Here is a 24,499-nt window from a genome sequence, read left to right as displayed (position 1 = left end):
AGAGGAATTTTCTAAATTAGGCATCTAAATTAGAAGTCTACATCTACTCAAATAATAATGGATATAGTGTGTGTATCTAAAACATTGCACTGTATCTTCCTAGTATATTCCTACTTATCCTCCCCTGTACTGAGTGAATTCTTTTCTGTATAAATTTTCTCTAAATGTGACAGGCCTGTATTTCTTTTGTTAATGGAGGTTTTGTTGAGTGATGTTTCGTTGGATAGGGAAATGGCAATGTTTTCATGAATTCTCTTGGTACTTAATTGTGGTTTGCTTTGTTTGTTTGTTTGTTTTTAAATATGAGTTTGGTTTGTTGATTTATGTTTAACTCTTAGGGCAGTCATCTTTGTTTTTTTGTTCTTTTGTGACTTTTTTTGGGGGGCGTGGTTTAGACAACTTTAATGTAATAGTGTAGACCTTTTTTTCCTGTATACTTTTAAGTGAACATTATCCAGTGTGTATAAAGTAGGTTGCTTACCTATTGGTAGTCATATAGTCCATTGTTCTCCACAACAGTGCTGTGGGAAGGGTGTCCTTTCAGTAAAGTGTGACTAGTATAACCCTTCACACCATGCCTGCCTTAGTTCACAAGCTTCAGTTCAGAAGAACCTGGCATTTCTAGGAACTAACTTCATGCGCAAAGGAAGACGATTTGCTATAATTAAATTATTCAAAAGAATCTGCCCTAGCACCAGACGGCAGTTTTGAAAGAAAAGGTTAAAACATTGTACAGTTAAATTATATTAGTGCAGAATAATTTATATTCTTTACATAAAAATGTGCCTCATGCTTGTCACAGCATCATTATTCAGTATGTGACTATGAAGTTCTTCATGTGGTTTACAGTACTTCCTTGTCCTTTATTTGCTGTGCTTCCTTCTATCTATGCTGATGACTTCTTTTCTCACATTTTCTAAAGGCTGGGGTGAGCCCTGGGGGGAGCCTTCTACTCCAGCCACGACTGTGGATAATGGTACTTCAGCCTGGGGTAAGCCCATAGACAGTGGTCCCAGCTGGGGAGAACCCATTACTGCAGCATCCAGTGCATCCACATGGGGCTCCAGCTCTGTTGGTCCACAATCATTAAGCAAATCTGGTGAGTCATTTTTGATCTTTAGTAACTGTTTTGTAGTGGTGCTGATGATGAACTCATAAACTACATTTAAATAATAGGCAAGTGCTCCTAAATTGTCACTGGTTTAGCAGGATGATATGGTTTATTTTATATGATGTTCAATATATTTTTCTCAAAACTGTAACTACTAATGACTTACATATCCTCCACCAAATCAAATTTCTTTCTCACCTTATTGGATTATTTAAAACTGACTTAGCTATTATGCCATTCAACCAGAGAGACTAAATAGTATAACATGGGACAAATGTCCAAACCATTAAATCTTGAATTGGAAAGACCCTGAGATGCAGGTGAATGTTGTTCTTTTACCATGTTGGCATTAGGACACCTTGTAGGAACTCCAAGGGCTGTCTGTGGAGCATAATTGCTTGCTACCTGTGGTTTCAGTACTCCTTGACCAGTCTTGTAGAAACATGCAAAACTGATTCTTTTGTGCCTCATCCATCCTCACTGTCCTTTATGTCATTTTAAGGATCAAATGGGTACATGCAAGAAGCTGCCATTGCCTCTGTTTAGTAACCCTCTGATTGGCCAGGTAGTGCTGACACACACCTTTAGTCTCAGCACTCAGGAGGCAGAGGTAGGCACATCTGTGTGAGTTTGAGGCCAGCCTGGTCTACAAAGCAAGTTCCAGGACAGGCTCCAAAGCTACACAGAGAAACTCTGTCTTGAAAAAGAAAACTCTTTGATTTGTGAAAACATGGAAAGTTTCATTTGATGTTTTAATTCTTTGCAGTGAACTTTCAATGCAGTATAAATACACCTTTTCTATTACATATATTTGAGAAGTAAAGATGTGTTTTGTTTAGCTCCAGTGTCTCTGCACTTTGGTATATGCTTGTCCTCTTGGATGAATTGTTTCATTAAAGTCTGTTTGTCTTTGTATCACAAATCTACAAATCAGGACCCAAATCTATGCAAGATGGCTGGTGTGGTGATGATATGCCATTACCTGGAAGTCGCCCCACTGGCTGGGAAGAAGAGGAGGATGTAGAGATTGGAATGTGGAACAGTAACTCGTCTCAAGAGCTTAACTCATCCTTAAATTGGCCACCATATACCAAGAAAATGTCATCAAAGGTAAACATTTCGTGAGCTTTGCTCTTGAAACTTTAAATCTCAAAGGTAGTTTACCCATAGAAAATTAATCTCTTCTGCCCATTTATGGCAGTCAGTACAGTCCAGGCAGCCCCCAACTTAGGTGTAGCCTCTTGAATGGGCAGCTACCTAGAAAAACGTAAGACCACGGGAACTTCCTTTCTCCCCACTGCTACAGCTCGGGATTTCTCTCCTCCTCAGCTCCACCAGTACTGCTTGGGGCAACCCCAGCCCCAGGTGGTACCAGCAGTGGTGAGGATGAAGAGAAGGGCAAATCTCCATGTTGACTCCATTTCACTGCCAGTTCATCTCCATCTTGTATGTTTACCTCCTCACTCAGAGTCCCAGTTTTCCCCTTACCCAGAGTCACCATTCTCTTTATTCACTGATCACCAATGTCTCTTCCTCATCCCTCAGGTCCTGGGATGAAAATCCCCAGGAAGGGGCTGAGTTGCAGATTGTGTTCCCATACCTGGCTTTACATGAGAAATGGATTGTACTTGTTTAACACATAGTCTACTGTATCCCAAGATCTTCTGAAGTTTTGGAAATTGCACCCAGCTTACCAAATAGTGTCTAATGTAGAGCCAGGTTTAGGAACCACTGTGTTCCTATTGTGTTCTTGGGAAATAGTATTGGGGGTTGGGGGCTGGAGGCAGAGTCTCCTGGAGCATCTTTCAAAATAGGTTACCAGTCTCACAAGTGACTCTAAAATGTCCTCATTGCCCTATTTGAGAATGATTTTCTTTTGACTTATTATTGATAAGTCATGTATTTAGTGGGCACCTGGCCTAACTCAAGGCCAAGGTTATTCCCTTTTAATCCTGGGATTCAATTCTAGGACCTGCCATTTTCATTTTATAATTTTTTCATTTGGCTGGATTTGCCTATGGATGCCTGGCCATGTAGCTAATGATGTGCTTTTACATGTTTTACATAAATCATTTGGTCCTCCTAACCTTCTGAGATAGGACACTGAGGAGGAAGTTGAGACTGGAAAATGTGGTGACTTGCCCAAAATTGCCTAACTAGTAAGTGACATAGCAAGGACGTAAGTTTAGGTCTGGAGAGTCAAAACCTTGTGCTTCCCACTGGACCATGCTGTTTTGTGACTTTGTCTTTCCTTACAGGGTCTGAGTGGCAAAAAAAGGAGAAGGGAAAGGGTGTGTAGCCTTTTTACTCTTTCTCCTCTGTCTCTACTAGTACAAATCTTTAGAAAGCAACTGCAAACTCTTATTTAGCTTCTGCTGTGTGCCAGGTACTGTGCTTGGTGCTGGGGTTCCAATACACTACAGAGCGGACCTTCAGGGGCTCCTAGTCTCTGGTGGGGCATCAGGCGAGCTTCATGGGCTATTGAGCTCCACACAAGTGTGTGCTGGGATGTGGAAGATGCCTGGGGTGGCCTGATAGAACTGAAAGGTAGATTTCTAAAAAGAAGTGACAAAGAAAGCTGGCTCTGTAGTTAGAGGAAGGATAGATAATGAAAGTGTTGTCATCATTCTAAAAAACTTGAACTTCATTCTTCACTGTGAAGTATGGAGCCAGTGAAATTTAGTAGAAAGCAACTTCAGTGGCCTTTTAAAACCTTATTTAAAGAGAGCTGCCTAATGTTTGTGTGTAACCAGTTGGAGTAGAGGAAGGATCAGAGGTAGGGATCTCAGGAGGCTACTACAACATTCCAGGTGGAAAGGAGAAACAGTTAGAAGCACATTTAAGAATGGAAGGGGCAGAGGATGACAATTGTTCAGACCATGGGAGGCAATGGAAGGGGAGCAGGAACCAGAGATGCCTTCAGGATCTTTGGAGAGGGTTAGGTGCTTGCTTTAGAAATCTGCCTTTGTGGGGAGTTAAGAAGCTGTGCTCTGTTTCACAGTCAGAAGGAACAGGTAGTAGCATTGGGAAAGGGACATTAATACACAGAGAAGGTCCTTTGGTCTCTGTGGCTTCCAGCTTTCCCCTGGGACTGCTGCCAGTCATGGCCCCTTGGTTCTCAATGTACTGCCCAGTCCACCCAAGCAGCTCAGCTGCTGCTCACAATATTGTGTTCTTAGCTACACAAGTTGAAACTTTTTAAAAAAGACATTATCATGTATAAATACTTAGTGGGTTTTTTTTGGGGGGGGGTTGGTTTTTCAGTAAAGTGCTCCTATCATGATTAAATTATGGATTAAATTGTTTTGTTAGGACTAACTTGAGAACCTACTTACTATTTTTTACTTTGGTATAAGAATTCCAAAATCCAAATGATGATACATGTCAGAGAGCATGGTCCATTTGTGAAGTGGGAGCATCCCATAGTCTTCCATTACACAGAGGCCCGATTTTCTCTTCACGGGTCAGTGAGGCCCTTTGCTTTTGTCTTTTCCTTCTGACTGCCTGCCTTTAGAGATTTCTCTATACATTACAGCTATACCAGAGGACTGGAGCAAAGGAAGTTGAAAATCAAATGAGTTTATTTATTTAATTGCTAACAACTCTGGTAAGAGTTGATTGAAGGAGAAAATATTGGCTAAAAATGGGAGTTGGGAATTGTCTTGAAGTTTTATTAGTCCATCACTATGTCCGGATAATTAGAGATGGCCATGGCATCTTTTCTACTCTTTTATTTTACAAAGGGAATGATGAAAGGTGGAAACAAACAAGAAGATGCGTGGATAAATCCATTTGTTAAACAGTTTTCAAATATCAGTTTTTCAGTAAGTATATGTTTTCTTAGCAACCTCTACCCTCTTTAGTGGTGGTTCATAATTTATCCTAGTTTTATTATTTTATTTTCTTAAAAATTATTCCTCATCTTTAAGTCTTTAAAATAGGAATAGAGTAAAATTTGCCAAACCTTAATTCTTAAATTTTATAATTTTCTGCAGATTAAAAATATACTAAAACACAATAAATTTTAAAAAAGAACTGGAGAGACAGTTCCACAATTACGAGCGTTTGCTCCTCTTCAGAGGACCAGGGTTCCCATTACCTACCTATTGGGGGTGGTTCACAGCTACTTTACTCTAGCTCCAGGGCATCTGAAACTCTTTTGACTTCTGCAGGCGCTTGCACACATGTGCCAAACACATAAATACAGTTTTGAAAAGAAAAAAAGTATGATGTGCTTGCATTTTAAATGATAAAATACAGGAAAGTAGTTCACTTTTTGTTTTCCTTGGTAAAGTCTGCTAACATGTTGCTTTTTCCTCCTCCAGAGAGACTCACCAGAAGAAAATGTACAGAGCAATAAGATGGATCTTTCTGGAGGTGAGAGAAAATTCAGTCCTTCTGAGTTAGTCTTTCTCACTGGTAAACAAGCCTAGCTGAGTTAAGGTCTTGTTGAAAGAGCCCTTACCCAGTGCAGGAGAGCCGCCCTGGCTCCTAACTGAAGACTCCTTGTTGCTGCTGCGCTGTGTGAGCACACTTAAGGAAGTGAGTTTTGATGTTCCCTTAAAGGACACATCACTGTGCACATCTCAGGTAGTGTAGTGTCTGTCAGTCTATGTTGTTGCAGAGTCCCATCAAGAGGAGGTTATTTGAGTGGAAGATTTAGTAGTCTGGATCAGAGGACTATGCATAATAAAGACCTAGATAAATGACGGATACATCCCAAACCATAGTCCGAAGTGCCAAGCAGTCCATGACTGAGACAAGAAATCTAAGGTGGTGGTTGAAGGAAGACAGGGTTGGGGTAGCTGGTGCAGCCTGACTGAGGTGAAGGCGCTAGATAACTAGGTGGTGGCTAATCAAGAGTTTGGGGATTAAAGAGGTTCTTTTGTAATTGTGTATTGTTAGAGTATTTTCATAAATATCTGTGATTTCCTCTTTCCCCTCCCTACTGGTCCTTTCCCCAAATAGTCCCCCTCTGTGTTACCCCACCCAACACACACACACACACACACACACACACACAGAAAGACGGTGGGATGACTAGATTAATTCACTGGAGAGTAGGATTAATTGATAATTATTATAAATGGTTGGCTCTAGAAGGCACAGGAGATTTTGTGATGAAATTTGAGTCCACTTTGCCCTTACAGCTTATTAGATGGTAGTACAGTCAGAGAGAATACAATAAAAGGGATAAGGAAAGATGTGTATAAATTACAAATTATTAACTAACAAGGACTTAGAGTAGTAGTAGTAGATTGCCTGTAAAAGGCAAAGAGGCTGGGATGGTGCCCAGCAGAGCACCCATACCTTGTATAGAGATCTTGGCTATGTACCAGCCAGGTGTGTAATTGTGGTACCACCCCATTGTGATTGCATGAGTTCCGCACGCAGAGAAAGGGGAAGGGCCACTCATAGAAAAATGTTACTCTGGAAGCACAGTGCACTGCTCTGCGGTGCCTGGTGTCGGCTGCTAGCTTCTGATGAGGTGAGCCCTGGAGCCTGGTCTACAGAAGGAAGCAAAAGCATCCCGGAACTGGGGGATGGCCCTTTTTTCTTGCAGTGTCTCTCCTGCACTCTTTTTTTTTAAGATTTATTATCTATTCACAGTGTTCCGCTTGCTTGCATGTACCTGAACATCAGAAGGGCACCAGATCTCATTGCAGATGGTTGTGAGCCACCATGTGGTTGCTGGGAATTGAACTCATGACCTCTGGAAGAAGAGCCAGTGCTCTTAACCTCTGAGCCATCTCTCCAGCCCTCTCTCCTGCACTCTTTACTCACACAGCTTTGGTGCCAACTAGCAAAGAGAACAATAATATAAAGGATAAAAATGCATTTCTCCCCTTATAGAAAGAGCTAGCCCAAAATGTTAATTGTAGGGGGTGGGTGCTGAGAGGCAGTAAATAAAACAGTAGTTGGTCCCATTCACCCCAACCCTTTGACACCTCACCTTCCATAGGCATTGTGCACACTTGAACTTGAGCATAGTGGTTAAAAGACTCCATTCTCATCTTATACTCGTCTCCCAACAGCTTGCTTTCTTGTGAGGAAGACGGGGGGTGCAATCCCCAAGAGCCATTGTGTCACTGAGGAAGTGACTCTCAAGCCAATTTCTTGCCTAAAGACTAAATTAGAGTTAACTTTCAGTAACTTGAATAAAGCAGAATGGGAAAGAGAAAGGAAATGACTGGCCCATACAAGTGAGCACACATTTTATAACCAATTGAAAACATGAGACACACTGCAGGGGAGACGAGAAGAATTTCAAATATTGAAATTTTGGATTTGAGAATATTTGCACAGACCACCAGTTGAACATCTATAATCTGAAACCTATACTTTGAGCAAAATACACACAGAAAGTTTCAGGTTTTCAAGCTGGGGCTGCTAAGCCTGTACCTCATTTTTCTCTAGTTGGTCACAGTTTATCATTTGTATTGGTGGTTCTGTCTTGCATTTCTTATTTCTTCCTTACCCATTCTTAACTGGAGCCATAGTTCTGGGTTAAACCTTTATCTCAAAGATTTCCATCCTCAATAGTACTGCCTGTTTTTACTGTTGTAAGTTTTCGTGACCCTTACCAAGCAGAGAAGTACTAAAAAGCAACTCATAACATTCACTGAGTTCCAGAATATCTCGACTGCCTTCACTAAGTGTCAGAACACCATTTTCCACTCTGTGTTCAAAGCTATTTGCTCCAGCCCACAGACTGGTTCTGTGCCTGTGTGCTTACTCATTGTCATTTAGGGCACAGATTCTCCAGGTGGCTGGCTTTATTGTGCATTTCATTGGAACCAGATTTGTCTTGTTGGAAGCCTTGTCCAGAACCAAGGTCTAAACGGCAGAGTTCCTGGAGCAGAAGCAGGAGCTCTGGCAGTGGCCTGGACATCACTGAGAGAGATGTCCCACAGACTGTGTCCTGGAGAACAGAATTTATACTCGGAGGATGTTGTCTGCCAGCCGGCATTATTGTTGAAATCTTCAATAAGCTTTTCTACCCAGTTGGCTAACAACATTCAGGTGATGGCCTGTGTAGTAATAACATCCTAAGGATGTAGAATTACCACACTTCTTTTGCTATGAAGAAACTGATGGCCTGACACAGTACGGTGAAATATTCCAGGACAGTGAAGAACGTATTCATAGCTTTGTAGACAAGAATGGCTTATATGCAGAATGTGTCTATCCCCACGAAAGCAAATCTGCCATTACCATGGCTTGCTGAAAGGCAGAAAAGTTAGGATGTGTCATAGTTGTAGAACTTGCTGGGTAATGCTACAGATACACAGGTAGCTCACCAAACACTGCTACAGTGCTGTTTAGAGGTATGTGAGGAGCTGACCACGGAGTTTTGCTGACCAAACAGGCCTGAGGAAGCTAACAGTGCTCTGGACCCCCTTAAGCTATGCTTTTCACTCCTCGTTGACCCAGGAGCATCTTCTGGTAAAGCCCCAGTGCTGGCTGACAAAAGAAAATGGATAAATAGATCTAGATATGTTTTCATAGAACAGTCAAAAAATGACTTTGGAATGAAAGGACATGCCAGTAGCTGGCCATTATTAGCAGTGCTGTAACAATGGAGGTTTGATAGCAAGACAGAGTCCAAGGTGTGTACTGGTGTCTCTCGTTTGGGGAGAGAACTGAGGAGGGGTGTTGCTTGGGATTATTGATGATCTGGGGATGGTTTTTCAGGTACTAAAAGGTAGATTTCAGATACCTGATGTATCTCAAGAAATTAATAGCGTTTTAAAAGGTGTTCCTGTTTAAAGAAATTTTTCCTTTTGTTAAAAACTTTTTCACTCTCTTGGAATGAGAGTATTTTGATGGTGATAGACCTCTCAGAACATTTGCAGAGAATCATCAGGTGAGATTCTAGGATTGGGAAAATGTATAGAATTAAGAGATGAAATTTTTGTTAAGAGATGGTAGGCCACTGGAGTAGATATGCTAAGTCAGCATTCAGAATATGAAGTTTTTTTATTTGGTGAGTCACTTGAATGGGGGTGGTAACATTGAAACCTTGGTAGTGAGTGAATGTTAGAGGCATAATCAAGTGCTCTCCATAGAGAGATATATACCCACTGGGTATATACCCAAGGTAAAAGAGGTGGTGGGCTTACTTGTGGAGAGGAGAAGAAATGCCAGCCCAGCCAGTGCAATGATTAGGATAAAGCACTGTTGGGTTCTCCGGAGTTTGTTAAACTAGGTAGATAATTAGAGATTGGCAGTGTCCAGCAAAAATAAGAGAGGTCATACTTAATGGCAGAGCAGTCAGAGGGTAATGGGTAGAGAATATCTTGTTTGTTTTTTGTTTTGAGGCAAAGTCTCACTATGTAGCTCTGACTGTACTGGAACTTACTCTTTTGACCAGGCTGGCCTCGAACTCAGAGGTTCACCTGCCTCTGTTTCCAGAGTGCTGGGATTAAAGGTGTGCACCACCATGCCTAGCCAGACAATATCTGATATCTTATAGAGGAGAAGACATTGCCCCTTCTGGTCTCTAGCTTCTCCAGCTGCTTAATAGGGACAATAATAGCAAGTTACAAACATTTAATTATTGTAACTGGAACATTTAAAGTGACATTTGACACATAGTAAGCATTTAATAGATGGTTTATCAAAGTGGGTGGGGTTTTTGTTATCTTGTTCCTTGCTAATGGAAATTATTTTTATTATAAAATTAAGCAAATTAGGGGTGAGAAAATGCTCAGTTGGTTAAAGTTCTTGCTTCTCAAACAAGGATTTGGGGTTTATTCCTCGGTACCCACAAAAATACCATGCATACTGGCATGCACCTGTATTCCCACAGCTGGAGAGGCAGACACAGGAGGATTCCTGGAGCTGCCTGGCTAGCCAGTCTATCCTAACTGGTGAGGCCAAAGAAAGACCCTATCTTGGGAAAGGGACATATCTCCAAGAGTAACCACATATACATAAAATGTTGAGTGACCACATATACATAAAATGTTAAGTAGATAAGAGATGATGTAAGATGTCTTAAGTTGCTTAAGAAGTCTTTAAAATGAGATTGTTAGCTGCTTTCTGCTTACCAGTCCCCTTTCAAGCTAATTGGTTCATTAAGATAGTACTGTCTGTTTAAAATACGTAAGGTACAGAATTTATGTAATAGAAATATAGTTTTTACATGTGTTTGTTGAAGCAGAAATTGTTTCATTTTGGAAAGTGAGCATTTTGCTTTCTACTTTTCTAAATGAAATAAATTGATTCTCTTCCTACTAATAATAGTTACTTACATTTATTAGGAATGTTACAAGACAAGCGAATGGAGATAGATAAACATAGCCTAAATATTGGTGATTACAATCGAACGGTCGGGAAAGGTCCTGGTTCTCGGCCTCAGATTTCCAAAGAGTCTTCCATGGAGCGCAATCCTTATTTTGATAAGGTACAATCTTTCTTTCTTCTTTTCTTTTTCTTTTTTTAAGCTCTGAGACTAATCAACCATACCCTTAATACCATAATATTTAGGAAAAATGTATGTAATAAAAAAATATATAATCAAATGCCTTTCCTATTAATGGGTTTTTAGTTTATTGTTTCATTTATATTCAGTTTAGTGTAGAGGTTATGTGTATATTTTCTTCTTAATCCCATGAAATATGTGTTTGGCTCTTTTTATGTGCTCTAGAATTAACACTAATCTGATCTCTTCTGTTTTCTACCTGTTTCCTGTTGGTGCTGGAATGTCATGTGACTTCTCCTCTGTTCCTGCAATGATTTCTCCCTTCTACTTGTTTGCTTGGCTGGTGTTACACATCTTTCTGTCTGTCCAATCAGGATGGCATTGTAGCAGATGAATCCCAAAACATGCAGTTTATGTCCAGTCAAAGCATGAAGCTTCCCCCTTCAAATAGTGCACTACCTAACCAGGCCCTTGGCTCCATAGCAGGGCTGGGTACGCAAAACTTGAATTCTGTTAGACAGGTAAGTCCAGATGTGCATTGCAGGCTTTCTCTTGAATGGTCTGTCTTAGTAGTAACGTCTCTTGTATGTGGTTACTGTGTTTTAAATGGTAGTATCAAATGATAATGAGCATCTTTCCCTGAAGAATCACTTGGTTATTTTGTTGGTTGTTTCTAGAATGGCAATCCCAGTATGTTTGGTGTTGGAAACACAGCAGCACAACCCCGGGGCATGCAGCAGCCTCCAGCACAACCTCTCAGTTCATCTCAGCCTAATCTCCGTGCTCAAGTGCCTCCTCCATTACTCTCCCCTCAGGTAGACAGGCCCCTGCTCCTCTCCTCCGTTTTCCTAGGGAAAAACCTTGAATAAGTTTATGTTAAACCTTGAATAAATTTATGTCTGGGGGCTGGAGTGATGGCTACTCTTCCAGAGGACCTAGTTTGATTGCCACCCACATGGCAGCTCCCAGCTGTCTGGAACTCTATTCCTGGGGAATCTGATGGCCTCTTTGGGCATCAGGCATGCATGTGATTAACTGAATACATGTAGGCAAAACATTTATACAAATAAATATTAAAATTTACATTTGAGATGACTAGTGGGCATCATAATAATTATTGATATCTTGAGATACTGCAAGTGCTGATTCGCTGTTGTTGCAGACGTGTGAGAGAAGGATAAAGACTGGTTATTTAAATCTAAAATGTATCTTTTTTTCTGTAAAACCTCTTGAGGAGGGCAACAGTAAAGTCAAATAGGATGGCTGGGGTTTATCTTCATCATTGTGACCTACTCTAAAGTAGTGTGTGTGAACTGTTTCTTAGTAAGGAAAACACTTTGAATGGCTGTAACATTTCATGGAACAGCCCACTACTTTTAACTGCCCAGTTGATAATTAAATTGACAATATGCTTAGCTAGTCTACGATATTACAGCAACATTATTAACTTACCATTGTGATCCTAAGGTTCCAGTTTCATTGCTGAAGTATGCACCAAACAACGGTGGCCTGAACCCGCTCTTTGGCCCTCAACAGGTAGCCATGCTGAACCAGCTATCCCAACTAAACCAGCTTTCTCAGATCTCCCAGTTACAGGTAAGTGTTTTTTGTCTTCCTGGTATGCAGGCACTGCAGTAAACAGAGACACTGTCTTCATAGCCTGCATAGAGCTGATAGCCTGCCAGAAAAGATGAAGAGGTTCTGAACGTATAGGAAGTTCAAGATGTGTTCAGGGGAGATCCAGGAAGGGAACCATGATTGGGGAGGGAGAGAGTTCCGTTAAAGTGACAGCTGGGTGTTGGGGGTGTTTTATTGGTAGAGTTTAACATATGCAGAGCCCTTCATTCTGGCCATAGCATTGCAAAAGCTAGATTGGACTAAAGACAGGGTTTTTGCAGAATTTCTAGAAACAAGATAACGATTCTAAGGAAGAGGTTTTCTACATGAGGCAGGACTTGGTTGTGTAGTATAGTTCTGTAGGTCTGCTGACCATAGTCATCCTTAGCATTTAGTCTGTAACAGCTAAACAGTGACAGCCCTTTTCCATCTCCTTTCAGCGATTGTTAGCGCAGCAGCAGAGGGTGCAGAATCCGAGAAGCGTGCCTTCTGCTAACCGACAGCAGCAAGACCAGCAGGTAGAAAAGCCTTCTCCACTGGTTAATGAAAGAATTTTTTTCAAGTTTAATAAAATAAGCTTTTTAGTCTGCTGTTTGTCCAGAAGTCATAGTAGCTATAGAACTTTGATTGGTGTCCTTCCTTCTGAGAAGGAGGTGAGTTCAAAAATAAAGAATGTGCACCTTTAAAGATACACCCTCACGATTTTCCTGAATCATTTTGTTTGAAGGGTCGACCTCTTAGTGTCCAGCAGCAGATGATGCAACAGTCTCGTCAACTTGATCCAAGCCTGCTGGTGAAGCAGCAGACTCCGCCTTCTCAGCAGCCGCTTCATCAGCCAGCCATGAAGTCCTTCCTTGACAATGTCATGCCCCACACTACACCCGAGCTGCAGAAAGGGCCATCGCCAGTAAATGCTTTCAGCAACTTTCCTATAGGTGAGTTCCTGCTTGGCCACTACACATGCACCTCCACTGCCTTTGCAGCTCTGCTCTCCAGCACAGCGCTGGCCTTAGAGATGCTACTTAGTGGAAAGGAACTGTACTTTCTCCTAGGTTAAGCTCACCTTCATGCTTCAGGGATGGTGTCTATCTGTTCATGAAAACTACAGTATTTCAGAAAGTTGTATATCTGTTGAGAGGGATACACTAAAGGACACACTTGTTTTCAAATTCAGACTGTAGGTGTGCAGGGCAGAAAGGCAGGCGACAGTGTTACTGGGAAGAGAAGTGACAAGCAGGTGCTGCTGGTGGAACCTACTGAGGATAGGCCCCATTAGGTTTGCACTTGGCTTAAGAAAATGGGTATGAGGAAGAATTGTCTCTTGTTTTCTCCTCTGTATCACCAGGCGCTTATTCACTGAGGAAATTCGAGGCTTGTATGTTTTCTCTTTCCCAGGTTCCTGGTTATGTTTTGATTCTTGGCTAAGCATACCTCATTCATTTTTTATCCTTCCTCCCACTTGAACAGTGGTTTCATGAAAATGAACCATGTGGTTGTTACCCCAGCTCTGTTGAAGACCTTAGTTCTCATAGCATATTCTGGACTGTAGACAGCAATTGGAGTATGTGTTGGTCCTGCTAATAATTCTCTCTGACTGGGAGGTTTCTAATTTGGTTCTACTGATGTTACATAATAAACTCTGTGCTAGGGCAAGATCCTTGGGCTTGTTGGCAGCAACAGTTTCTGTGTCATTTAGCACCATGGCTGATACTAGAGAAGGTACCGATGATGAAGGGAAGTGACTCCACTCGACAGATACGGGGCTGTGGAGAGCAAGTGCAGGGCAGGGTTTCCTTCCGGGTGGCCTTTCCGTTCTGCGTCGTCTCCAGAGACATTCCACTGTAGCCTCAGAGCAAAGTGTGGCTCACTGTCCAGTTTCACCAAGTTTTATGGGAACAGAACCATGTTATTGAACATACTATCTGTGGCTGCTTTTGCATAGTGACATACAGAAAGCTGTATAGCCCACATATTCTCTAAGCTGCCTTTTGAAACTTTATCCAGAATATTTATAAATTCTTGGTCTAATTGATAGGTCTACGAGCAAAAATTTGGTTATTTTCTGCAAAAATGGAACTGGGAATGGTTTAAAAGAATTTATTACAGGCCTAATGCCAGAATTTAAAACCACTGAATTTCAAACTTGAGAATAAGAACTACTTGGGACTGTGTTTAGACTTTTGTTTCATGACAAAACATTTGAGGCGATTCTAGAGCTGATAGTCCCTGGATCACAATTTAAAAAACACTGACTTGCTACCAGTTTTCTGACAGCAGTATATAAGACAGAATCATCTGTCCTTTGTCCAAGAGACTATCTGAGGACATAAACTCTGTCAGCAAAGACTCAAATAAATTGTGCTGTCAGCTCTGGGAGTCTTTCTCTCAGGTGTCATTGCTGAAGTTAGGAACTGTTATTGTTTAATAGCGTCTTTTGGCTAGTCAGCCATCTAGAAATTAATCAACTTGAAATCAAATGACAATTGAGAGTGATCATACATTATACACGGCACTCTGGGAAAATGGCTAAACTTGGGGTATAATTACCAACTTTATATGGTCCCCTTATAACTTTTTTCTCCTATCTGGGAAGTTTTTAAATGATCGAGCTTGTATGGAAGAGTAGTTTCCCACCTATAACAGCACTAGCCTTTGTGGTTTGAAAACAGTCCTGTGGCGCATTAGAGTACCTACTGAACCAGGGCACCTGTGATTTGACTGTGTGTTTGTGTTTGTTGAGGGACATTAGGCAGCATTGGAAACAGTAGCTGCATATGCTTTTTACAAAGTAGAAATTTGGTAGTGAAAGGAAAATGTCCTGTTTTGTAAGATTTTAATTTTTTTTCAAGGCTTGAACTCAAACTTGAATGTAAATATGGATATGAACAGTATTAAAGAGCCACAGTCAAGACTAAGGAAGTGGACTACAGTGGACAGCATTTCTGTGAACACATCTTTGGATCAAAACTCCAGCAAACATGGTATCAATTTTATAGTCTTTGACTTCTGTTGAAAAAAGAATGCGGGGCAGTATGGAGGTCAGATCACTTAGTGGATGAGTGTGTTTGTCACCAAGTTGGACAACCAGAGTTCAGATCTAAGACCACATGGTAGGAAGAGAGAGCCAACTCCACCAACTTGTCCTGACCTTCACATGCACGCTACACGAACATGATGGTGTATACACACAACACATGCACATAAACTAAATAAATAATAAACCCACCAGGCGGTGGTGGTACATGCTTTTAATCCCAGCACTCAGGAGGCAGAGCGAGGCAGATCTTTGTGAGTTGAAGGCCAGCCTGATCTACAGAGAGAGCTCCAGGACAGGCACCAAAACTACACAGAGAAACCCTGTCTCAAAAAAACAAACAAACAAAAACCCAATTAATTATTTATTAATTAACTAATTAATAATTTATTAATTTATGATTATGATAAATAGTTAATTAAAATTAGTTAATTAGAAATAGGCCCAAGTAACACTGAATCCTCATCTTTTGTGTATATATTCCAAAGCCAGGTTCATCTTAGACTTTTCCCTTATTTGCAGAAGTGTGCTTTGGGTAAGCCAGAGCAAACCTTTTATTCTTAATTTTTGTAAAAATAGCCAGGCATTGTGGCACACACCTGTAGTCCCCACACTTGAGTTGAAGACAGAAGGCTCGATTCAAGGTCATCCTGAGCTATATAATGAGCTTAAGGTGACCAGCCTCCTCTACATAAGAGCCCTTGTCTGAAAAAACCACAAAACCAAGCACAGCCTTAAAAATGGAACTATCTTAAGTCTTATTTAAGAGACTTTCAAGTAGAAAGCAAATTTACTTCAGTTGTGCTATGTTACAGATGACACAGAAGAGCAATCTGGGGATGTAGGACACAGATGCATATTTTTTAAACATTCCAGTTTCTTTAAATAATGTTTTTATCTATTCTTTGAGAATTTCCTATGATGTATTTTGATGATATTCATCCTTCTCCCCAACTCTTTCCAGCTCCTCCCCATCTCCCTCTACCCACCCAGCTTCACATTCATTCTCATCCTCCCCCACCTTAAACACATGCACCGAGCAAGCGTGCGTGCGTGCGTGCGTGCGTGCGTGCGTGCGTGCGTGCGTGCGTGCATGCATGTGCTTGTGTGTGTGCGTGTGTTTAAATAAACAACAACCCAACCATGGAGGCCAGTTTGTGTTGACAGAGTATTCCTGGGACCTGCGCTGGAGTGGTTGATTTACCACATGTCACTTCTTTGAAAGGAAACTGACTTTCCCCTGTCCCCCGGAGTCAGTGCCGATAGCTCCTCAGCTAGGAGTGAGACTTTGTATCCTTGTCCCTTCCTTCAGTGCTGGGATTTATCTGACCTGAACTTGCACAGGTCTTATGCATGCTCTCACAGCCTCTGAATTCATATGTGCCTCTGCCCTGTTGTGTCTAGAAAATAGCATTTCCTTGAAGTCATCCACTGCCTCTGGCTCTTCCAGTCTTTCCGTCCCTTCTGTGTAGACCCTTGCGCCTTGAGGGGAAGGCTGTGATAAAGACATCCATTTAGGGCTAGCTGGTCATTCAGGTGTGTCTTAATCTCAGCACATTGACCAGTTATGGGTTCAGTGTTAACCACCAGCTACTGTAAGAAGCTTCTGTAATGAAGATTGAGCAATACACTGATCTATGGGTATAGCAATATATTCTTAGGAGTCTATTTATTTCTGTATCTATTTCCAGAATAGTCTCAAGCCTTCTCTTCCCCGCACAGCCCCCTCTCCCACTTAAAGATTTTTATTATTTATTTATGTATATGAGTGCTTTATCTGCATGTACAACTTTATGCCATCAGATCCCACTAGAGATGGTTGTGAGCCACCATGTGGTTGATGGGAGTTGAACTTAGGACCTCTGGAAGAGCAGGCAGTGCTCTTAACCACTGAGCCATCTCTCCAGCCCCCCACCCCCACCCCCCACCCACACACACACTTTTAAAGACAGGGTCTTGGGCTGGAGAGATGGCTCAGCGGTTAAGAGCACTGACTACTTTTCTAGAGGTCATGAGTTCAATTCCCAGCAACCACATGGTGGCTTACAACCATCTATAATGAGATCTGGTGCCATCTTCTGGCCTGCAAGAACATGCAGACAGAATATTGTATACATAATAAATAAATAAACCTTAAAAAAAAATAAATAAAGACAGGGTCTTGCTGTGTAGAGCAGCTGGCCTGGAATGCATAGAAATTACCTGCTTCTGCTTGCCAAGTGCCAGGATTAAAGGAGTACTCTACCACAACCTGGCATTAATTCCCTTCTTGATGATCTTTTAGGAGATATTTCCCCCAAGTGATTGTATTGTCCTTATATTCTATTTTTGAACATTCACTGAGTTTAACTTGGTTTGTTCATAGTATGGCATTAAACTCTTTAATACTGCAATTTTCTGTTGGATCTTAATATGTGGTGCAGGATGGCTTGGAATTCACAATCTCCATACCTTAGCCTCCCAGTGATAGGATTATAGTTTATATACTGGCATACATATATGTGTGTGTGTGTGTGTGTGTGTGTGTGTATATGTATATATATACATATATATGTGTGTGTGTATAAATATAATGTGTGCATGTGTATAAATATATAAATCTTAAGTTTGATAATTATCTTTTCAGCAGCTACTTGAAGTTCTTTTAGAAATAATCACATATACTTAGGATTATTACCCATTTGTCTTCAAAAGTTAATGGAATTTCTTGTGCCTTCCTAGGACTTTTCTTGGCACCTAGAACATACAGATGAATAAGTACTTGAGGACACACAGTTGAACCTGTGTATTACACTTGCCCTAGAGAAGCTCATTTCTTAGCCCAAGTAAACATGTGGATCCCCGTGAGTACAGTATAATAGGCATTGGGAGCACATGGAGCTATTTCAGAAGTCCGAGACAGTGCTCCATAGGAATGCCTGGGAGTGCTGAGTCTAAAGAGGCTGAATGAAGAGACTCACCTCAAAGTCTTAAACTGATAACTGCTCAGCTGGAGGAAGACCAGCTGAAGAGAACAGTCTGATGGGGTCTGGATCAAGCCAGAAAGGAGGCAGAGGCAGAGGAGTAGATATATATATCTAGAGTAAAACTTGTAGGCCATAATGAGGTGGGGCTGGAGAGACAGTGCAGTTTCCATATGGTGAAGAGGACCTCAGTCTCATTTATAGCACTGTGCTGGACGACTCATAGCTGACTGTAACTCCAGCCCCAGGAAGTCAGACACACACACCCCAAAAACTTCAAATCAGTAGTGATAGAGGTCTAGCACTCAGGAGAAAGATTTTGTCTTTATCAGAATGAAGTCATAAGCAGAGGGGCACACAGAAAGAAACACCAGGAAGAACCCTGGAGCCACTGTGGTTCTTTCCACCCACTCTTCATGTGATGTGTCCAAATCCCACCGTGCTGTCTGTCACGGAGCACAGAGTGCTTCCTCTTTTCTTGCATCTTCACATAATAAACTGGACAGTTTGGCACCTACATTCCTAATGAGAAGCTTTCCTACATTGGAGAAACTAAGAAGTGACTGATAGTGTAGCTTGCTTACATTGCACCATCGTGTTTTTCTTTGTAGGTGCTATTTCAAGTGGTTTTAGGCTGGAAGAATCTCCATTTGTTCCCTATGACTTTATGAATAGCAGTACTTCACCAGCCAGTCCTCCAGGTTCAATAGGAGATGGCTGGCCACGTGCCAAATCGCCTAACGGCTCTAGCAGTGTTAACTGGCCACCAGGTAAGATGCTCATAGCCTTTCCGGGATGTCTGGCCTCCCCAGTGGTTTAACCTGGTCATGTGATCGGACTAAAAGGCAAGCATGAAGTCGGGTCATCGTCTGTATGTTCCACTCCCTCTGCTCCAAGTAGTGAGAGTCTCATACAAACCCCTAGTCAGTGGTTGCTGTCTGGCTGTGTCAAAGGAATCACTGGACACTGAGCCTCACTGGAAATGCATCTCTGGCCTGCCTGAGTTGCTGTAATGCTGTAAAGATAGAAACTTAGAGACATGATTTCTCTTGTATAAATAAGCAAGTTTATATAGGGGTATGTAATCCTGTTACCAGCCTGGCCTTTTAGAAGGTGTCACATAGAATTTAGGAATGAATGTTTGGATATTTAGTTTGGATTTTAAAGCCATGCACTAATTTTGAATTTCCATTTGCAGAATTTCGCCCTGGTGAACCATGGAAAGGTTATCCAAACATTGACCCTGAAACTGACCCTTACGTCACTCCTGGCAGTGTGATTAACAGTCTTTCGATTAATACTGTGCGGGAAGTTGATCACCTCAGGGACAGGAACAGTGGTACGTAGGGGCATGAGTTGGTGTCAGCATATTGTACATTCAGCATATTGTGGGCTAAGAACGTCTCAAGGTGGCTGGTGAAACTTTAACTGGGGTTCCTTCCATTCCTCACATCCATGGGAATTGGGACATAAAAATGCAGCTAACTGTGGCCCCCTTGTAAGATGAGGCATTCTGGCTTGAGTAAGTGAACACCAAGGACCTGCAAACATTGGCTTTCTGATAATGCTGTCAGCAACTGCCAAGTGTACAGTTAATTTGTACTCAACAGTGTTGACATGCTTTCCTCAGGAGAAACAGCCTGGGCTTTCAAGGCTTCAAAGAGTGACATTCATATGTATTGTCTAAAGGGCTATTAGGTGAAATTACCCTGTAACTACCACGGGGCTGTTTTTCACCTTAGGCATATGTAGATATTTTGTCCATTATTTTGCACTAGAAGAAAAATTAATGAAATGAATTACTGAAACACTAAAATAATTGAAAACTTGTAATGTATTCTCCTTTCTGTCCCTTTTAGTAATTTACAAAGAAAATGTAAAAGAGCCAATAGTTTATACTACTATGTAGTTTACTAAGGTAGCAAGTGTTTGCAACATCATAGTGCTAAGTGAAGAATCTGTTATTCTGAAATAGCAGAATCTCCCAAACAGCTGTGGAGACGTGGTGAGAGCCAGTTCAGCAAATGGTAGTGAGGCACAAGGCTAGGCTTAAAGGGAGTTACAGAAGAGTTCGTTGTTTATAGAAACTGCTTCTTTGTGGATAGAATGTTCTGAAAGTTGAAAGATTAAATTTACTATTAAAGGAAGAGCCACCACTAAAAGTTTAGAGTTGAAGGGTCCATGTATCGAAATGGGGTGTGGAATGAATGCTGTGGGAGGTTAGTCGGGGGACTGTCCTAGTAACCAGGTGATGGTCAGGTCTAGAGCTAAACTGGAGGAAGAGGATGTGTTGGCCATGGGAAGGAAGACTACAGAGCCCAGGTGTGGAGGAGGCTGAAGGCCTGGCTTTTAGGTCATGTGGGACAGGGTGCTTTGGTGGCCTGCCTTGCCAGTAGAAAGTCACTGCTGTTCCGAGTTAGGAGCAGCAAGAGCAGCTCTTCAGTGCCCAGTGCTGAAAGGAGAGCTTGGGTCTCCTGGCCGTTGTTCCATTCCTGGGGAGCAAGAAGGAAATCCTGTTTTGAGCCAGGACAGAAACAGTCATCAGGAAGGAAGCTGCTGTCTTGGGCCCCATCCTTAATCCAAGTCTTCTTGGCTACTATCTTGGGACATGCTGTGACCCTGCAACTTCCCAGACACCATGTCCTGCTCTGGTAACTAACTGGACTCTCTTCTGCAGGGTCATCCTCATCCTTGAACACCACGCTGCCTTCAACTAGTGCCTGGTCATCCATTCGTGCCTCCAACTACAATGTTCCCCTCAGCAGTACAGCACAAAGCACTTCAGGTGGGCCTCTCAGGAGCAGCCTGGTTGTTGCTTTTCCTCTGTTGCCTTTTCAAGGGGCTGGGGGTTGTTTGTGATCCAAGGGAAGTGTTGCAAACATCATTTTCCCCCTTTTAAATTTGCTGTTCGGCAGTCATGTAAAACACTTTACATCTGCCACACATCTCTGTGATAAAGTACAGCTTAATCCAAAGCATCTGCTTTCATTTATTTAATTTTTAATCCTTCACAGACTGATAATTGTGCAAAATGCAGAAAATAGGAATTTATAAACTGCCAGAGTGAGTGTGCCCTGGACAGTCAGGCCTCTGCAGTGAGCTAGGGGGCTGTGGCCCTGGGTTTTCAGTAAGCATCTGTTGCTGCTCAAGTAAACTTGTGCTGTGGTCAGGCCTCCTGCAGCCATGCTTGGAGGAGCCTTGGCCTAATGGCCATGCACTTCGTAATAACTCAGGTGTGAATGCTCAACAGTTGATGAAGAGTTTCCTACTCCTTTCTCTCCCCATGTCTTTTAGTGTTGTTTTGGCACAGTTATCTCTGCTCCATCACTGCACCCCCACCCCGTTAGCACTGCTCTGAGCCAGCAAGAGTGGGCAAGAATCCATTGCCCCTTCTCACTCCGCTGTTTTTAAGCTAGAGAAGGCCTACGTTTGCATCCTAGCTGTGCAGATCACTTACCTTTCTGATCTTGGCTCTGTTGTCAGGATAGGACATTAACAGCCTAGCCCCCCACAAGCAGCCAGTGAGCGCTTGCCAGTTCACCTTCCTGAATTGGGGTAACTGCTATAGCTTTTCAAACTTCATGAGGAAATGATGACCGTAAAATTTATCTGCTGCCTTGTCTCTCTTTGGAGTAGCCCAGTTGGCCTAGGAGTCCACAGGTATGGACTCTTATAGTCTGTGTTGTGGCCTCAGAGAGCAGTTCTGTGCTTGCACAGTCTTGAGACAGTAACAGATGAGGGCGTATAGGTCCTGAGGGAGGCTTTTGGTTTTTTTCCTTTAGGCCTTTAGTTGCATTTAGGTGGTTTTTTGTGTGGTTTTTTTTTTTTTTAAAGTTTCCATTTGTTTGACTCACCTTTCATGGGACAGTGGATTTTATTGTATAAATTTTCTTTTTCTGACATTATTCCACCTTCTTCAATTTTTCTTATTTTCTTTTTTCCCCTTTCTCCTTTGAATAGCCAGAAATAGTGATTCCAAATTGACGTGGTCTCCTGGTTCAGTTACAAACACCTCTCTGGCTCATGAGCTGTGGAAAGTCCCTTTGCCACCTAAAAACATCACTGCTCCATCCCGCCCACCTCCAGGGCTGACTGGTCAGAAGCCACCCTTGTCTACGTGGGATAATTCTCCCCTTCGTGTAGGTGGAGGATGGGGAAATTCTGATGCCAGATACACCCCAGGTAGGACACAGTAGCTGTGTGCTTGATTACGGGCTGTTTGCTGAGTGCTGGCTGACTAGTGCCAGCTGTTCCGTTTAACATGGCCAACACTGTCAGCTGGGAGGTCACACTCTGCAAAGGTGGGGTGAGCTTGATCAGGATTCCTAGTTCATTGCCACATTTTACAATTTTCTTGTCTTGAGGAGTCTTGACTGGTTTCCTTAAGAATGTTTACCCAAACTTGTGTGGTGGTGCATGCCTGAAATCTTAGCACAAGGGGAGTGAGAGTAGGAGCAGTAAGGGTGAGGAGGTTGATATCATCTGTACGTGAGATCCTGTCCAAATAACTAAGAATGCTTACCCACAGATACTTCAGTCAGCAGTCCTGTTAGTAGGTCGTCATCTTTTCTCAGAAGTTCTTGGGAAGGCATCTTATTAAAAGTCGGTTGGTTTCCTGCTCACGGCAGGCTGCAAGCCTGTTGGAGAGACTATGTGGAGGGCAGCCCAGCTGAGCCTTGGAGAGTGGGTTTGTTTGGGTAGTGCTTGGCCTATCCCAAGAATGACCGTGAAGTTTACTGTTTAAGCAGACATTTGAGAGTGAAAGGGCGTGCTATTGATCCTTAAGCTCAAATAGACGTAGGTCAGATTATCCCAGGAAAACTACAGTCACATAGTTGTGAAATACCTGTAAGTAGTCACGGGGGCGGGCAGGTGGTTCCTGATAGAAGAGAAGTGATTGCCATGGGGCCATGCAGGAAGGCTAGATGGGGGGCGCACATGGTAGCCCAGACAAAATCCAAGGATGTCTGGGTGCTGCAAACGGTTCAGTCCCCCTAAAGCTTCACTTCATATCTTAGGGTACATGCAGGGAAGCTTCCCTGAGGCCTGCCCCAGGAGCAACATTTAGAAGAAATGATGCTGGAGAGGTGGAGCGTTGTGGCTTTTCTGCCTCCCGGAGAGAGCCACCCGCAGCAGGGGTCGGCGCCTGGTCCAGGCTGGAGTGAACTGATACCCCAGGCCTATTTGTTACACTAGGGGAAAGTAGGCAAAAGAGGTGGGGGTCTTGATTCCTGAGGACTGGAGTTCACTGTCATTTGACTGGACTGTGTCCTGAACAGTCCCTCAGGTCACAGTGATAGGACGCGCTGACTGTCCCTGTCTTTGTCTAGGGTCCAGCTGGGGCGAGGGCAGCTCAGGGAGAATAACGAATTGGCTTGTTCTGAAAAACCTCACACCTCAGGTAAGGAGGCGCCCGCTCCATGTGCACAGTGGGCACGGTGGGCAAGGGAGCGTGGGAGCACTGCTGTTCCAAGACAGTCCGCCAGTGGTCCTCAAGGCTACCAGAGGAGGGTGATACTCAGTTGCCTTAGGTCTGATCCAATGGTCCTTGTGCTGTTATATTGAGGGGAGCCACAAAAACGCAGGTGCCTCCATCTCACCCAATGCAGACTGTAGTGTTGGCATGGGGTTTGCAGGCATGTGTCTGTGGGCTGTGCTGCACCTCAAAAAACCTTGGCCTGCCCTTTTATATCTGAGCATTTTCTTAGCCCCTGGGCTACCTCCCACTCCCCTAGAGAGCAGTGCCTTCAGGTCCTGTTCTGGAGCAGGGGAAGAAAAGAACCGAAACCATACCACGTGTGGTGGCTCATCACATAGCTCTAGGCCCAGTGGACGTAAGAAAGGAATACTGAACCTGGCATGAGAAGGACCAGGGGTACCTCCTGATGGCCCTTACAATGGATCCCCTAACCTCAGCCTGCTCTGTCTAGATTGATGGCTCAACTCTGCGCACCCTGTGCATGCAGCATGGCCCACTGATTACATTCCATCTGAACCTCCCACATGGAAATGCTCTGGTCCGTTACAGTTCAAAAGAAGAGGTAGTGAAGGCACAAAAGTCTCTGCACATGTAAGTTGCCCAAGACTCCTGTTGGGGAAGGTCTGGGGAGCCGTGAGGAGAAGCCCAGCCCAGGACCCCTGGAGAGACCTGGTGGCCCTGGAGAGCCTTAGGAGGAGGGATCATCCGAGCCCAGGAGTTGGAGGCCAGTCCAGGAAGTACAAGACCCCCAGATAAATAAAAACTTTTATATTTTATAAATTTTATATTATATAAATGGAGAACTGCTTGTGTTGCCTGCAGGAAACAGACCTGGTCTAGACACCCCATGACTCTTTCTGGGATGCTC

At 42.8% G+C, this 24,499-nt stretch overlaps 1 protein-coding gene across 8 annotated transcripts in view; it reads left to right on the top strand.

Annotated features, from left to right (window-relative positions):
* The window catches only part of Tnrc6a (trinucleotide repeat containing adaptor 6A), a 175,429-nt gene that overhangs the window by 148,776 nt on the left and 2,154 nt on the right, over nt 1–24,499 (top strand). For 5 of the 8 annotated variants that reach the window (XM_052712383.1, XM_052712381.1, XM_052712388.1 and 2 more), the window contains 18 exons: nt 923–1,099; nt 2,046–2,221; nt 3,370–3,402; nt 4,855–4,935; nt 5,437–5,488; nt 10,378–10,520; nt 10,913–11,059; nt 11,216–11,353; nt 12,006–12,134; nt 12,596–12,673; nt 12,883–13,090; nt 15,005–15,136; nt 18,764–18,922; nt 19,351–19,491; nt 20,830–20,937; nt 22,113–22,334; nt 23,483–23,553; nt 24,083–24,222. In XM_052712383.1, the coding sequence (XP_052568343.1) occupies nt 923–1,099; nt 2,046–2,221; nt 3,370–3,402; nt 4,855–4,935; nt 5,437–5,488; nt 10,378–10,520; nt 10,913–11,059; nt 11,216–11,353; nt 12,006–12,134; nt 12,596–12,673; nt 12,883–13,090; nt 15,005–15,136; nt 18,764–18,922; nt 19,351–19,491; nt 20,830–20,937; nt 22,113–22,334; nt 23,483–23,553; nt 24,083–24,222 (2,335 nt within the window). The remainder of the gene's footprint in view (nt 1–922; nt 1,100–2,045; nt 2,222–3,369; nt 3,403–4,854; nt 4,936–5,436; nt 5,489–10,377; nt 10,521–10,912; nt 11,060–11,215; nt 11,354–12,005; nt 12,135–12,595; nt 12,674–12,882; nt 13,091–15,004; nt 15,137–18,763; nt 18,923–19,350; nt 19,492–20,829; nt 20,938–22,112; nt 22,335–23,482; nt 23,554–24,082; nt 24,223–24,499) is intronic. The other 3 variants (XM_052712387.1, XM_052712386.1, XM_052712382.1) reach the window with 2 other exon arrangements.

This window comes from Peromyscus californicus, unplaced genomic scaffold (assembly GCF_007827085.1).
Source record: "Peromyscus californicus insignis strain IS unplaced genomic scaffold, ASM782708v3 Scaffold_4__1_contigs__length_199733344, whole genome shotgun sequence".
NCBI classification, from domain to species: domain Eukaryota; kingdom Metazoa; phylum Chordata; class Mammalia; order Rodentia; family Cricetidae; genus Peromyscus; species Peromyscus californicus.
This window is presented reverse-complemented; position numbering and strand designations above follow the sequence as displayed.